Source organism: Candida albicans, chromosome 1 (genome assembly GCF_000182965.3).
Source record: "Candida albicans SC5314 chromosome 1, complete sequence".
NCBI classification, from domain to species: Eukaryota; Fungi; Ascomycota; class Pichiomycetes; order Serinales; family Debaryomycetaceae; genus Candida; species Candida albicans.
In genome coordinates, this window is record NC_032089.1 from 661,901 (window position 1) to 677,387 (window position 15,487).

Consider the following 15,487-nt stretch of genomic DNA (forward strand, 5'->3'; position numbering starts at 1 on the left):
AAAATACTACAATCACTACGCAAAAAACCAAAGCTCAGTAAATACAATAATATCTTGCTTTTTTTATTTTAAATAATGTGTTATATTATATATAGATTATATAATAAGAAAAGAAATTAAAATTAACGTTTTAAAAACACAAACTCGACAAACAAAACTGTGTTCTAAATTAAAAGTTGTGAGGTTTTTCCGTGCTTCTTTTTGAATTTGATTTTGATGTTTTATTTTTTTGAATGATTAAGATTTTCTTCGTGGATACTTCTTTGTGTTGGTTCCTTAGAATAAAGCAACACCAACAGCAGCAAAAGCAGCAACGACGGAAGCTAACTTACCATTGTTGGAAGCAGCACCACCTTTCTTTGAAGAAGAAGAAGAACCAGAAGCGGATGAGGATGAATCAGAACCAGTTTCACTTGAACCAGAAGTTTCAGTAGCAGAACCAGATTTCTTGGATGAAGAAGAAGAAGTGGTTTGTCTGTCTTCACATTGGAATTTGTCACCTTTAATATCACCGTTGGTGTTCAATTTGTTGAAAGCACTACAAGACAATTTACCGTCAGTCTTCAAGATGAAACCACCGGAAACTCTCTTTAAGGATTCAAAAGTACCATTGTCAAAAGTACCGTTAATGTTGACGGAACCACCAATGCTTTCCAATTTAGGGAAACCTGAGAAAGATCTCAATTCACTATTGTCGGAGATTTGTAAAGCACCACCAATGGTTTTCAATTTAGGGAAATCTAATTCAGTCAAGTCATCATTTTTGTTGATAGTCAATGAATTACCAATAGAAGTCAATTCAGCAAGTTCGACTTTTTCAACAGAACAAGATGAAACAGCAAATGAACCGTTAGCAATGGTCAAGTTTGGAGCACTGAATGAGTTAACTTGTTGTAAAACAATGTTCTTAGCACTGCTCAATTGTTTCAAAATAACGTCGACCTTTTCAGCGTTATAAGAAATGTCAATAGTATCAGTGACTTCTTGTAAACCAGAATCAATTGTGTCAATGTTGTCATTGTTGTTAACGTTGAAAACTTTCAATTTGAAAACATTGATACCAGTCAATGAACTCAAACCAGTGTCGGAAATAACAACGGATTCAGCAGAAGTGATACCAGCAGTCAAACCAGTCTTTTCCAAAGCTGGCAAAGCATTCAAATTGAAACTACCGACAGTGGTCAATTGAGCCAAGTTCAAGTCGGACAAGATGGTGTTGGCGTTGAATTCCAAAACACCAGAAACTAATTGTAAAGTTGCAGCATTGATAGTAGTGGCCTTGGTGGCGTTTTTAACGTGTAAACTACCATAAATTTGTTGTACACCAGTCAATTCAACGGTACCAAAAGATTCACCTTGAATGGTGATGTCACCAACAGCAGTGGCACAAGCAGCAACTTGTTGAACTTGGTTGGAAGCAGTAGCGGTGAAATCTTTGAATGAACATTCAGATTTGACACTTGGAGTAGCAGTAGTCAAAGTTGAGTCTAATAATAAGCTGTTAGTATATTGAAATTAAACCATGGGTTGTTATTGCTGTTGTTGATTCAATTATTCTGTTTTGAACACACAAACACAAACAGACACACACACACTAAAAAAAAGATTTCAACGTCAATCTATTTTTTGTATTTGACTTTCCTAAAATGGACAAAATCTCAAAAACTGGAAATAAATAAATAAGATTTTTTTTGGTGCCACTTGTTGTCCTCTCACACACTCTTATTCTCAGATCTCTTCCAACAACCAACAAGACAAGACAAGACGACAGAAGCAAAAAAAAAACTTTTCACTTTTTCGCATCATTTTCTTCAAAATGGGTAATCAAATGAAAACTCACTGCACACAATCCATCCAAATTAGAACAAAAAATATGTAAGATTGGTTAAATAAAATTGACCTTCTCTTCCAATAAAACACTCTGTTGAAAAAAAAATTGACAATGTTAGATGTGTTCAAAAACATTTCTTGTAGTTATATTCTCAGATCTTGAGATTTAGTGTTCAATTGTATAGTGTTTGAGCACACGCCTTAGAATAGAGGCGGAGTCAAAAAAAATACACTCTTATTAAACACTTTCTTGTTCTTCTTATTTGATTAATGTTGAGTGTGTTGAGATTTGACTTTTCATTCCGCTAATGCCGAAACCAATTAATCCCAACACAAACCATAGTGTGAAATGCAAAATCTTGTATGATTTATTAGTGGAGTGGGTAATAATAATTGTCAAGAATGTAATTGGAGAGGGGTTACCATGGTTTCTCTGTGTGTGTATATACATCTGTGTGACTTGAATAATCCCACTTTGTTCAAAAACTGTAATGAAATTCAACAACTAAAAAATTAGTAATAATTGTAATAATTATAATACATACTGTTGGCTGCAGAAGCTAAGCCAGCAATGGCAGTAATAGCAAGAATGTTCTTGAATTGCATTGTAATCTAATTTATATGAAGTAGTTATATAAATCAATAAAGATTGAAATTGCCAATGAACTTAATTAGAAAGAACAGAAAAGAAAAAGAAAGAAAGAAAAAAAAAAAGAAGGAAGGGAAGAAACAAATGGAAAGGAAATACAAAAATTTTAATTCAGAGAGAATTTATTCAATTTATATATATACGTATAATTTTAGAGTTAATTAGGAGAGAGAGAAAGAGAGAGAAATTTATCCAACCAACTTATTTAAAAAATTTATTTTTAAATCAGCAGGTTTACAATTGATAATAAATAAATAAATTCTTCATTTTCAGACAAGTAGAGCCAATTCTTTTTTGTGCTAAATTTAAATTTCTTTGACGGAAAGTTGTTCCAACATACACACACAATACAATACAATACAATAGCTTTTTTTAATTTTTATTTTTATTTTTTACTGGTTGGTTAAAATTTTAACCTGCAACTTGGTATTTTTTTCCTTTGTCCTTCTTATATATTACATTTTTTGCAGTTTGTGTAACATTAAGCATATTTTCAATACCAATAGAAAACAAAAGATAAAAATTTTGTCCTTATTTTTTTTTTCGTTGAATCCCACTGCCCACCACATCAGCCACCCATTATCTAGATGTAATGTTCAGAGGGAAGAGGCCATCAGGTTATAGTAAGACATGAATTATATTTGTTCTTTATCGAGCTAAAGTTGATTTGAAGAAGTATTGTATGTGATGAGAAATTTGTCTTAATGCATCTGTGTAGACGGAAATTAGAACTAAATTGTCACAAAAAACAAAATTATTGCAGATGGTGTAGAAGTTTGAACTCTGTAAGGCGGCGGGGGCCCGAAGAGCAAGAAAGATAAAGCAAATTAGTTGGTGATGTCGAAAGTAACAAACCTCGTACTACTACTATTAGTCAACAGCCATACTAGTTTGCTGCTGCTGTTGCTGTTGTTGTTACTACTTTTTAAGGAAGAGCCGGTTTAATGGGCGGGACTTTACTTTTTGTTCGACCGAAAAGTAAAATAGTCGATGTAATATGTTGTTTATTAAATGTCTAAATTTGGTAATGCAATTCTTTGTTCCCGTCAATTTCTCTTTTTTTTTACTTGTACTAGTGAGACACGTGACAAACGTTGCAAGAAATAATTTATACTAGGTACGCAATTCACATGGTTTAATATACATGTATGATGAGGATGGACATGTACATATCGCCTATTAGCATTGCAAGAAACTGTGAAGCTATAAAGTACTTTGTGTAGCATTAGCGTAATCTAGATGATGTTCTGATACATTTGGATTGTTCTGGTTGAAACAAATTTGTCTGTATGCGATCCTGTATCTTGTCACGTCCTAGTAATTGAAACTGAGGAATGGTTTTCCTTGCTTGATATCTGACTTGCTTGTCTCTTGGTTTGATGATGCTTGAAAGTTTGTACAAGGCGCTTCAAATCTTTCCTCTCCAATACGTTTTTCAACTTGTTTATGTTTTGGTGATGGATTAGATTTGTGGCTTTGTTGCATTATAAAGAGGTGGTGCAAAAGAGAGAGAGAGCGAAAAAAAAAATAACAGAAAAGCATTGAATAAGGTAAATTGGTTACCTAATTTTGACAATTACATAGCGAACACAAAGAATTTAGTGAAGAAAAAAATAAATAAACACAAGCTAAATAAATTAATTTGACGATAATAATAATACTTATTAAACGATTTGAGCATTCTCCTTATCTCAAGATAAGGTTAGCTTTCATTATTCACTACGACAGACAACACAAGTGGCTAAACCTCGTTGTTTTTATTGTACTGTATTTGCTAATCTTCTCGGATTTTGTGTTTTTCGTGTGGATTGGGGTTTGAAATCTCGATTAGATGGCACCACAACCATTGACGAGATTCTTATGTGCTTCAAGATAATAGGACTTGAGAGTGGTTAAAGTGAAGTTTTTCACTCTTCAACTAATTGTCATAAACTGCTACTGTATCGCCTTCTCTTCTAGTGTAGATGTCACTAAGGATAGCTCATTATGGTGGTGTCAAAGTTATTAATGAAGAATAGAGACACGATTTTGGGCATTTTAAGGTCCTGGAGAAAATCATAAATCGCTGGTAATGAAAAATATGAGTTGAAGATTTGGCAATTATTTCCTGTTTTGAATCAACTTGTAATTGTTAAATGGGGAAATTTTTTCTTCATAAAAATATGGAACCATTTTGAAAAAAAAAAATCTTAGTTATACTTACCATTTAGGGTAGGCCGGAAATACAAGACTCTATTATTACAGTTTGTTTTTTTTGCCGAGAGACCCAACTCATAATGCTTTACCAATTGAGTTAAATTGCAAACTTGGTTTCTATAAATAAATTATTAGATACTTATAGACATACATATAAACTTAAATTAAAGCAATCTATTTTAGTCGGATTTCTTTTTTTTTTTTGCAAAAAGGGAGTTGGTGGTGATACACCACTAGACAACGACGGCGGCCTCCACCACCTCCTCCACAACCACCACTCTATTATCTTTATTACATCCACACTTTGTGCTCGAAATTTAACGTACAATCTTGATTTCGAAATCGCATTGTTATACTTCTATCTTTAATCTGGAGTTGCGTTTATTTGCTTGCTGTGATTTATTCGAAGCAATTGAAAAAGAAATGTTTATTTATAGGTGATGAAGATGATGATGGTGGCGGTGTTGCAATTGTCATTATGCTTCTAGGTATCTGCAAAAGTACTTAATAGAGACATGGATTTATTTTTAAATTGACTTTTTTGATAATAACTTTTGCCTCTGTTCAGTATGAGTACGAATTCGATTTGTCTCACAAGATGTATGCTCAGTAGTATTGATTCTGGGCTTGTTTGTCCATGCTACTTATTCAAAAAAAACTCCCTTGAGGCTAGCCACCACTCTATAGAATGGTATAAGCTTATGATGTGCTGGTAAGAAATTGAGTAACGGAATTGAATTCTTGCTTTGCTTTAGGGGGCAGAAAGTTTTTCAGACCAAGGCGGGAAAAAAAATACAAGAAAATTAATAGAAAAAGGTACACAACTTGCAAAATGCAAAATTACGCCACTTTGAAAAATGGGACAAGCATTAGAAATATATCGCCATAATGTGCTTAGTAGGACTTCTTCTGCCACCCACGCAATTGTTATCCATTTGAGATTTGACTTCAACAATGACAATAAGAATACTAATGTTAGAGATTTGTATTTTCAATCCTCTAGTATTTGATTTTACAAAAAAAAAATTTAGAAAAAAAACTCTTGATTTTTACTCAATTTGGATAATTAATTAAATTAGTCAATTCCTTTTTCAAAAAAGGTTATTAGCGTTTTATAATACTTTTAAACCTTTAACATCATCATGCATCAAGCCATTAGTGTATATAACCTGTAAAATGGATTTCAAAACGGTACAAAATCGAAATCAAAATTTCATGTCAAATCAAATCAAATCAAGCTATTTTGATCAATCGATTTTTCCAGCCAGCCATTTTTGTTTCCTTTACCCCTCTGTCACCCCCTCCCCCTCTTAGTGTAAATGGTCAATCTTTCTATGCATTTGAGATTATTGATTTTTCAAGAAAATTTATACTTCTTAAATCGTGGGGAATTGAGAAAGAAAGGCTGGTTGTTGAACAAGGTGGAAAGAAGAGGAGTGGAGTTGAAAGGGGGATTCTAATTTAGCGATAGTTTATTTCTTCGCATGGTTAGTGAACAAAACAAGTATTCTTTAATTTAGTTTTAGTTCTAATTTAAATTTTTGTTGAGAACTGTAGATTAACTAATTAATACTAAAAGTGGACGCCCTTTCCCTATTCATCTATCTTCTTATCTTTTTCTCTATGTCTGAAATATACATGGTTAGTGAAAATTACGATTCATATAATTTAAACTGTAAAAAAAAAATTTTGAAAGAACGAAGCTTCAGAATACTGCGCCTTGTTTGCTACGTAGCATAGTTTTCATATTTTTTTCGCATCAATTTGGCTTAAAACTTGTTTTTAGCCCTCGGCTTTTGCCTATTCTTTAAAGATCAGGTGTTAGCAATGAACCCAAACCTATCAATATCTAAAGCTTTTGTAGTATCAAGACATCTAAATTGATACAATCACACCACTAGTTTTGCAATAGGTACTATCAACTCTGGAATCTTTCTTTTGATTTTTCGATTCTAATATTGATTCAATCAAATTAACCGTGAACAATTAATATGATACTACCAATCTATATACTTTTATCTTGCTTTGCTACTCTTGTTTCCATTTGCATCATTACTATAACCATTTTATTAAGCATATATGAATGTACATAGAAATGGGTGTAAGATATACAATACTCACTAGTAGTAAAAACTCAAAGATATTGAAAGAAAACAAAAACAACCTCTGCCGGGAATCAATACTAATTCAATTCAAAAAACTCCACAAGTCAACAATATTTTGAAACCCGTCACCCAAAAGTTCATCAATATTGAAATCAAAATCAAAATCTTCAACGGGCGGTGGCACTGAAGGAAACGATGAGTTCTCATTCATTTCCATTTGTCCAGTATTAATTGCTGCGGGTCCAGAATTATTATGACTGTTGTTGTAAGTGCCTGGGGTCAAACCAACTGGGGTATGTGACGGCTGCGATTGTTGCGTTGCTGTTGATTGTCCCATGCCAGGTATTCCATTATTAGAAGCACCAGAAGAAGCTGACAAAAAATGTGTTCCTGATGCATTCACTGTTGAGCCTCCAGGTACCTGCTTAGGTTCCAGTGCATTACCACTTGAATTATCTTGCATAACGGTTTCTGTAACTACAGCAGACTCATTATTTTCATCATCAACTTCTTCCTTTCGATTCCGTTTCGATTTCATCTCTGAATATAGCACCATAAGGATAGTTGAATATCGAGAAAGCAAATGCAATTCATCCGGTGAGCATTCTCTTAATGTCATCGCTGCTCGATGAGTTGATTTGATAATTTCATCAATAGTGATTTTTGAAACAGACAAAGAAATATTCTCTTGTGCCGTCATGGTCAAATGACATCGTACTATAAATGCTGCCGCTCTAATAAATCTGGTTAATAATCTAACAGGCATGAATCGTAACATTTTAAATCGATGAATCCTATGAGCAGCATTCAATGTTTCATTTGCAGCATGGAATGCTTGCTCAATATATTTAGCTGATTTCGATAACTCGTCTAGCTTTATCTTGGTACCTTTTTCAAGCATAGACTTGGGGGATTGATTTAATGCTAAGGAATAAATATATAATTTAACATAATTAAACTCAATTATAAATGTTTCTCGTTCAATGGTATCGGCAATTTCACGACATATCTTACTTTCAGGATCCAACCAATGTTGTGGCAAATTAGGTGCCAATTTAACCAACTTGTTATTTGTTGTTGTTGATGAAGGTACTAAAAATTCTTTGTATTTACGACCCCAGTTATTAATCAACGGACTTAATATATTCAACACTGATAATGTTTGACGATGTGTTAATTGACCCAATTGAGCTTTATATCCATATAATGATTCATGTCCTAATGACATGATTTGCAATAATTCAATCGTGGCTTTCTGTGATTTGGTAAATTTCAAAACATGATGGGTCGATATTTTTTTCAATTCTTCTTCATTCATTTGCATGATTTTAGAATCATCGTCCTTTTCTTCGGCTTGCTCCATGTCTTCCACAGTAATTTCATCTTCATCCAAATCAACTTCTGACAAAGAATTGGCAAGCATTGATCGACGCGACATATTCATCACAGCATTAATTTCTGCTATATGCGTGGCTAGAAACGCCTTGGAGCTAATTTCCATAAACCCCATATCTTGAGCCAATCTAACTGCAGATCCAATCAACATCCATGCCATTCTATGACTTCTTCGCATTGCACCTAGTCCAGCAAGACCACTATTATTTTCATCATTCGGTTGACCAAAGACACTGGCAGTAGTTGCTGCCGTAGACGCTGTGGCAGCAGCAGCCGCAGCAGACGACAATGCCGTTGAACTATTGGTATTGGAGTTTGTTTGTGTTTGTTGTTGATGTGGTTGTGGCTGTTGTTGTTGTTGATCAGTGTCATTGATCTCTTCAGCCTTATTTGCATAATCTGACCACCGCCAATGAATGGCTCGGGGGTTCCATTCTGTAAATAACAAAAATGCAAAAACAGTCCCAATGGATCTTGTACTTGCCTCTGCCCAAACTGTTTGAGAAATTAATCTTTGAACGTATAACCATAAACGATCATGAACTTCTATATGTCTGGGAACCGCCCCATTACCGTTAGTTTGATTGGCCATATCTGTTTCAAATGGGTGATACCTAGATGAAATCGTCAATATGGCACATAGTAAAATAGGATAATTTGATAAAACCTTAGGTGAATGAAGGAATTTTGGAATATGTGGAAAATATGGATGCATAGTGGCAAAAAACAAATTGATCAATCGCTTAGCTTCGTCTTCAGTCAATATTCCTCTCGGTGCAGGACCAATGTAATCTATACTAGACAATTTATTCGAACCTTTTGGTCTAACAGCATTCCCACTTTCTGCTGGTGGCACAAACATTCTTCGCGAAGTTGTAGGTTTGATGTATGGTGGGATATTTGATTGTTCAGTTTGAATTCGATGATTATTAGTGAAACCTTCAGGTGCATTATTAGGGATATTCAAAGGTTGCAGATGATGGAGTTCTTGTTGTGGTGGTTTATGATGATGATGATTTTGTTGCAGCTTCTGCTGGTAATGTGGATGCAGTTGCTCCTGCTGTTGTTGATGATTCATGGACTCATCTATACTAACACGATGACTATTGGCACCAGATAATGATGCTTCTATTTGGTCATATTTCGATTGAGCATCAATATTATCTCTTTCATCAGCTTTAGCAATCTCTCCTGCAGCGTTGGCTAAAAATACCAAAGCACTTTCCATCGTTGCAAATTCGTTCGATAAAGACTTTGAGTTTGCCAGTAACAGTTGATTCTGGATCGAGGGTTTATTAGATATTGGCGGTAACTGTGGTGGTTGTCCCATTGGCATTGATGATAATGATGATGAAGGAGAAGAAGTTGACGGATTTGAAAAAGCAGAATGTGGAGGATTTTTGGTATTGTCTTTCGGTAGAATACTCTCTACACCAGGTAATTTTTGCATTATATTGTTAATTGACATGTTAATCAAAGGTACATTTGTATTATCATTTTGTGACGCTATGGTTGATGTAGTTGAAGAAACATTATTAGAATCCGGAGATTGAGTTTCCAGTCTACTCATCGCCCTACTCGATGCTCGTTGCCTTTTGCGTTTCCCATTGACCACATTTGTAGTACCACCTCGTTTGCTTTCAACAAATACACAGTCCTTTCTTTCTCGAAGACAACGTGCACATTTCCCATCGTGGGGGTTATCAACTGGTCCTAAATCACACTTGACTTTACGAAGACGACAATTCAAACAAGCCCGATAGTTTCGTTTATACTTTCCTTGGGCCTGTGACAGTTGTTGATATGAAGGTTCGGGTGATTTTACTGAAGTTTGGGGAGCATCACCTCCGGTGGACTCGGCAACTTCTGGTTCGACAATTGACATTAATACAAGTTCAACTATAAACTTTTTCTTTATCGCAACAAACCAATAAATGAGAGTCCAATTTTCTCTATGGAATAGTCAAACTGATATGTAGATTTGTTAAAACTAAAGGAAAACTGAAAATTCTATTAATGAAAAAAAAAAAAAATAAACTCAAAAAAAACCAAACAAAAAAAAAGTTCAATTACCGTCGATAGCCACAAGTTAGGGCAATCATTTTTTCTGTTTGATTCTTTATTCAAGTTACCAAAACAAGAAACTCTACTATTTTGTTTAACTCACCGCAAAGCAAACATTCAGACACATGTCTTGTATAGAATACTTTCCTATAAATAGTTACAACTAACAGTATCTTGTAAATAATTCTAAGAAAAAAAAAGACTATACTTATATGACAAAGTAGATAAATGGCAAGAAAATAAAAAAAGAAAAACAGAAGGTAACCCAAACAACAGAAATTAAGTGGAAGTAATATATTGCTAGCAAAAAAAAACTAAAAAAATGTTAATCATCGTCGTCATCCTAACGTTTAGCAATTTGCAACCTCTTAACTTGTTCTTCCAAGGACTTCAACTTCGATTGCATTTCTTCCAAGTCTTGATTCAATCTATTTCTTTCATTAATAATATTAGTCTCCCATTGTCTGAACCTATGCTCTTCAGCTTTTACTTGTTCAGTGAAGAACTTCTTCAACGCATCCTCTTCCTCCTTGAATTTCGGATTGTGTAATCTTCTTGGTTTCTTTGAACCTGATGGTTTCTTAATAACTTCACCCTTTTCATTAGTTAATTCCTCGGTTCCATTCTCTTCACCATTTTCTTGTTCATCACCACCCAACTTAACTGATCTAAAAGTCTCGAAATGTAATTCATTGGTAGATAAAACCAAATCCAACATATTCGTTCTTAATAGCAAACTTCTCAACTTTTTAAAATCACAATGTTGATCGTTTTCAACTTCAACCACACCCCATGGATATTTTCTACCTCTTACAAACTGACCTGGTCCAACTTCCACTTCTTCTTCCGACCCAATTATAGCAAATGGCATTGATTCGATCAATTGCTTTGCATGTTCAGCACTAGCAGGATCATCCAACTCTAATGGTGGAGTATAAATACTAATGTCTTGAGCTTCAATGATTTCTCTTATTCTAGTTTTAAAAATATCCAATTCTTGTGGCGACAAAGTGTCAGCCTTGGCAATAACTGGGATAAGATTAACTCTGGTTGACAATCTCTTCATAATCTCGATATCTAAAGGTTTCAAAGAATGTCCCGTAGGTCTAATAAAATAAAGACAAGCGTGAACTCTCAAATCCTTTTTAGCGGTTCTTGAAGGTTGTTGTTCTTGTTTCATATAAGATTCGTGTTGATCATCAATAAAATCAATGATTGGGACCCAAGAATCATGATTGTCAACATTGTTACCAAACCCAGGTGTATCAATTATATTCAATCTAATTTCAAAATTCTTTTCTTCCAATATGGCTCTAACTATGTCAATTTCAACAGTTTGATGTGGAGAAGTGAACTTATTGTGTCTGTGGCTTGGCTCTTGGTGTGGTTTCAATGAGGTTTGGAAAAGAGTATTGATAAAAGTGGTTTTTCCTAGACCACTTTCACCAGCCACCATGATGGTGAATGTGGCACCCTCTTTAGAAATGATTTTATACCTTGATAAAAATCTATAGTTAGTAATCTAGAATGAAGTCAAAAACAAAGAACATCCCATTGGAATATTAAAACAATGTTGATAACAGTAATCATGAATCAAAGGTGCCGTGACGTGTCATGATATCAAATTGTTTCAATTCCATCAAAAACTATAAACATACCTTTGATTAGGCAAATTTGCAATACCAACTGGTTCAGGCATTCTTCTTTAAATTGTTCGTTTTATTGAAATCAAATCAAAATATTGTATGAGTTATATTGATTAAAGTGAAATCAAAATATAAAAAAAAGGGGAAAGGATAGAGACAGGAAAATTTAATTAAAAAAACAACAACACCAAAATAAACAGCGAAAACGACAAATTTGAAATTTTTTTTCCTCTCACTCTCTTTCGTAGCTAACAACAACAACAACAATAATACTAATAGCGTGTACCCTGAATCAATTTATGTGATTTGTTTAACTATTCACCCGCGCGTAACAAAACTTTGATTTTCAACCATACATACATACATACACCAAGTAATTCTTTCGGTTAATAATTTTCTTCTACATCAATGTTTAACAAAAGAATGTACACAACAAAATAAGAGAGTATTGGTGAAAAAGCAACACTTTATTCCATATTAATTCTCTTATTTTTATTTGACATTTCTGCAGTGTCTAATCTCTTGTAGAATTTGGTTTGAATTTGATAACTAGTCTTTAATGTAAGAGAAGTTAAAACAGTCAAACCCTCCGCCACTCCCTACAAAAAAATATACCAAAAGAATAGAATAGAAAAAAGCGAAAAAAAAATTAGACGAGGAAATCTGCTCGTGTATGTAATCCCGGCATAGACTGCGTAATGTATTTTGATCCATACTTCCGATGTGAATACTTCTGCTGAGATTGCCAATTCATAGCATTCTTTGGTATTCTATGAATTTTGTTATTCCCTAGTAATATAAAGTTAATTTCCCTCTTCTCCATAAGCAGGAACTTGTCTTGAATCATAAACGGTTAAAGGTGCTCTTAAGTGTACACAACTCTTTTTGCAAGAATCAAAAGCAGAAATCTAATGTCATTTATATTACATATTTCTTCCATTTGCAATCTTGTCATTTCAATTTTGGCAAATCAACTTCTATTTATTTGCCTCAAGCGCAGTTCTTTGAATTAAACCACGAAAGAGTAGTATACAAATAGATTAGTTTTTTTTTTCAAATTTGAATCGACAAACTAAATATACATATAAACACCAATGCTCTCCTTCAAACTTGACATTTGACTCGTAAAACCAAAACCATTCTTTTTTGGAGATTCTTAGTCACAATAGTATAAAAAAAGAAAAACAAAAACGGTGTAGAACAGCCAATGATAAGAACTTAAATGAATACAATACAATAAACAAAATTAAATTCACACAAGAAATATAACTAAAACTTTACATACAATCTATTCTTGATCAGCCTTACCTTCTGTTGGTTGAGCAGCTGGAGCTTGACTGGATTGTTGTTGTTCTTCAGTGGCAGCTGGGGCTTCAGATAAATCGGTCCATAAAGTCAAGTTATCTCTCAATAATTGCATAATCAAAGTTGAATCCTTGTATGAATCTTCAGATAAGGTTTCTAAATCAGCAACAGCATCATCGAAAGCTTGTTTAGCTAAATGACAAGCTCTATCTGGGGAGTTCAAAATTTCATAGTAGAAAACAGAGAAGTTCAATGCTAAACCTAATCTGATTGGATGGGTTGGTGGCAACTCGGTCACAGCAACGTCAGAAGCAGCTTTATAAGCCTCTAATGATAAATCAGCAGCTTCCTTACGTTTTTCAGCGATAGCAAATTCAGCCAAGTATCTGTGGTAATCACCTTTCATCTTGTAGTAAAATACTTTTGATTCACCAGTTTGGGCAGATGTAATTAAATGGTCGCTCAACACAGAGAGAATATCTTCACAAATTTTAGACAATTCAGCTTCAATCTTGGCACGGTAATCTCTGATCAAAGCAACTTGGCTCTCATTTCCTTTGGCTTCTTCTTTTTGTTCAATTGATGAAACAATTCTCCAAGAAGCACGACGAGCACCAATGACATTCTTGTAAGCAACAGATAATAAATTACGTTCTTCAACAGACAATTCTTGGCCAGAGGAAGCAACGGCTTTCATGTTTTCAACCATTTCTTCATAACGTTCTGCTTGTTCGGCTAATTTAGCAAGGTAAACGGAATCTTCACGGGAGGCTGGCATTATAATTTTTGTTCTTTTTTTGATGAGTAATACTGGTATTTAGATGTTTTTGACTGTAACTTGAGATGTATTTCTTCAGATAAAACTAAATTCATTCTGTTAGTATTCTGTTGCCACATTTTAAAGTGTGTAAGCTAGTTTGAAAATCGATTTCCCCAATTGAGAACAAACAAACAAAAAAAACCTATTTTTTAATTCAAGATCCCACATACTTGCAATTGAGATAATAAAAGTTTTTCAAATCAACCAATTTCAATAAAATAAACTCAAAATGAAAATGTGAAATGAAATACAAAAAAAAAAGACCTTTTAAATTGTATGGAAAAAATCCAAAACTGAAGTTCTTGTTACGAAGTATTAATTTTTTTTTGTTTGCCTCAGTCAGCCGACGAAATATTCGTGAGTCGTGCAAAATGGTCCGAAAAAAACTGACAACACAAACTATAAACAACATTTGCTCTCTCACGCTTTTTCTTGACCATAAAAAAAAAGACTCGCAAGAATTCTACTCAACCTCACAGAGGCTGGGTGTCTATCCTCCCCCCGTTTAAGCAAATCAATCAATCAAAATTTTTTTAGGCCCGGAATTTTCATAATATCTAATTGAGCTGTAATTTTCCAGTCTGATAATTGTGTAGATGCTTTGTTTTTAATCTCTTCAATAATCATATCAAAAGTGGTTTAAAATCAAGGGGATAATAAATATGATTGACTAAGCAAATGTCCATAATGAATCTTTATTTAAAACAAAATTAAAATATTCCACCCTCTCTATGCAATCAATTCATTCATAAACTAACTTACAAGATGATACTGCCCTTAACATACCTATGTGATAATGGATTTCTTTGAATAATCTAAAGGAGTAAGAAAACGAAAACTAAATAGAAAAAGAAGAAGAAAAATAAAAATATAAAAAAAAAGAGAGTGAGTAGTTTATGATTCAAAATGTTGGACAACGAGAACAACAAGAGAGAGAGAAAAGAAGAAAAGAAAAAAAACCTCTCTTTTTTTTTCCAATCAATAATGTCTCTCTCTTTTTTTTTTGTCACTGTTAGCTTGCCTTTTTTTTTGCCCGCTTGATTGCGACATTTGTTTTTTGTTTGTGAGCTTCTTTTTTTCTTGTTCTCTTTGGCTTTATAAACTAAATGTCTCCTGACTGTATAGAAATTAGACGTGTCCCCCGGTTCAACTTTATACTAGACTAACAACTTTTGATCAGACCAGACACGTTAATTGATATAGACTATAGGTGTACATCTAGCTCACCTGTATTATTCAAAACGAATATCCAATACTACGCACTACTATGGAAGAGTAGAAAAGTGGACATTTAAAAATGCAAATTAGTCGGTTGTCTAAGGTTCCCATCGCCACCTTACCTTACTACCAAAATACACAAATACTTTGATTTGTTATACATAGATTGACTCTATTTGAATTTGACGATAGATAAAGGATTCTAAATAAGTAATCTATCGAGCTATTTTTGTTTTTATTTTTTTTTTAAAGAAAAGGA

The 15,487-nt window shown here is 33.7% G+C and overlaps 4 protein-coding genes across 4 annotated transcripts; all 4 read right to left on the reverse strand. All coding sequences in view use genetic code 12, as the record gives it.

Moving 5' to 3' along the window:
• Positions 1-276: 276 nt before the first annotated feature.
• On the reverse strand, positions 277-2,436 carry ECM33 (Ecm33p; the record flags this gene model as incomplete). The annotated part of the gene is made up of 2 exons (XM_019475081.1): positions 277-1,487; positions 2,376-2,436. The coding sequence occupies 2 exons, from the start codon at positions 2,434-2,436 to the stop codon at positions 277-279; spliced, it is 1,272 nt and encodes a 423-aa protein (XP_019330626.1).
• A 4,426-nt stretch (positions 2,437-6,862) lies between these two features.
• On the reverse strand, positions 6,863-10,060 carry ARO80 (Aro80p; the record flags this gene model as incomplete). The annotated part of the gene is made up of 1 exon (XM_716417.2): positions 6,863-10,060. The coding sequence occupies one exon, from the start codon at positions 10,058-10,060 to the stop codon at positions 6,863-6,865; it is 3,198 nt and encodes a 1,065-aa protein (XP_721510.2).
• Positions 10,061-10,582: 522 nt separating this feature from the next.
• Positions 10,583-11,938, reverse strand: CDC12 (septin; the record flags this gene model as incomplete). Its single annotated transcript, XM_019475082.1, has 2 exons — positions 10,583-11,735; positions 11,898-11,938. The coding sequence occupies 2 exons, from the start codon at positions 11,936-11,938 to the stop codon at positions 10,583-10,585; spliced, it is 1,194 nt and encodes a 397-aa protein (XP_019330627.1).
• Positions 11,939-13,173: 1,235 nt separating this feature from the next.
• BMH1 (14-3-3 family protein) lies at positions 13,174-13,968 on the reverse strand (the record flags this gene model as incomplete). The annotated part of the gene is made up of 1 exon (XM_716419.1): positions 13,174-13,968. The coding sequence occupies one exon, from the start codon at positions 13,966-13,968 to the stop codon at positions 13,174-13,176; it is 795 nt and encodes a 264-aa protein (XP_721512.1).
• Positions 13,969-15,487: the final 1,519 nt, after the last annotated feature.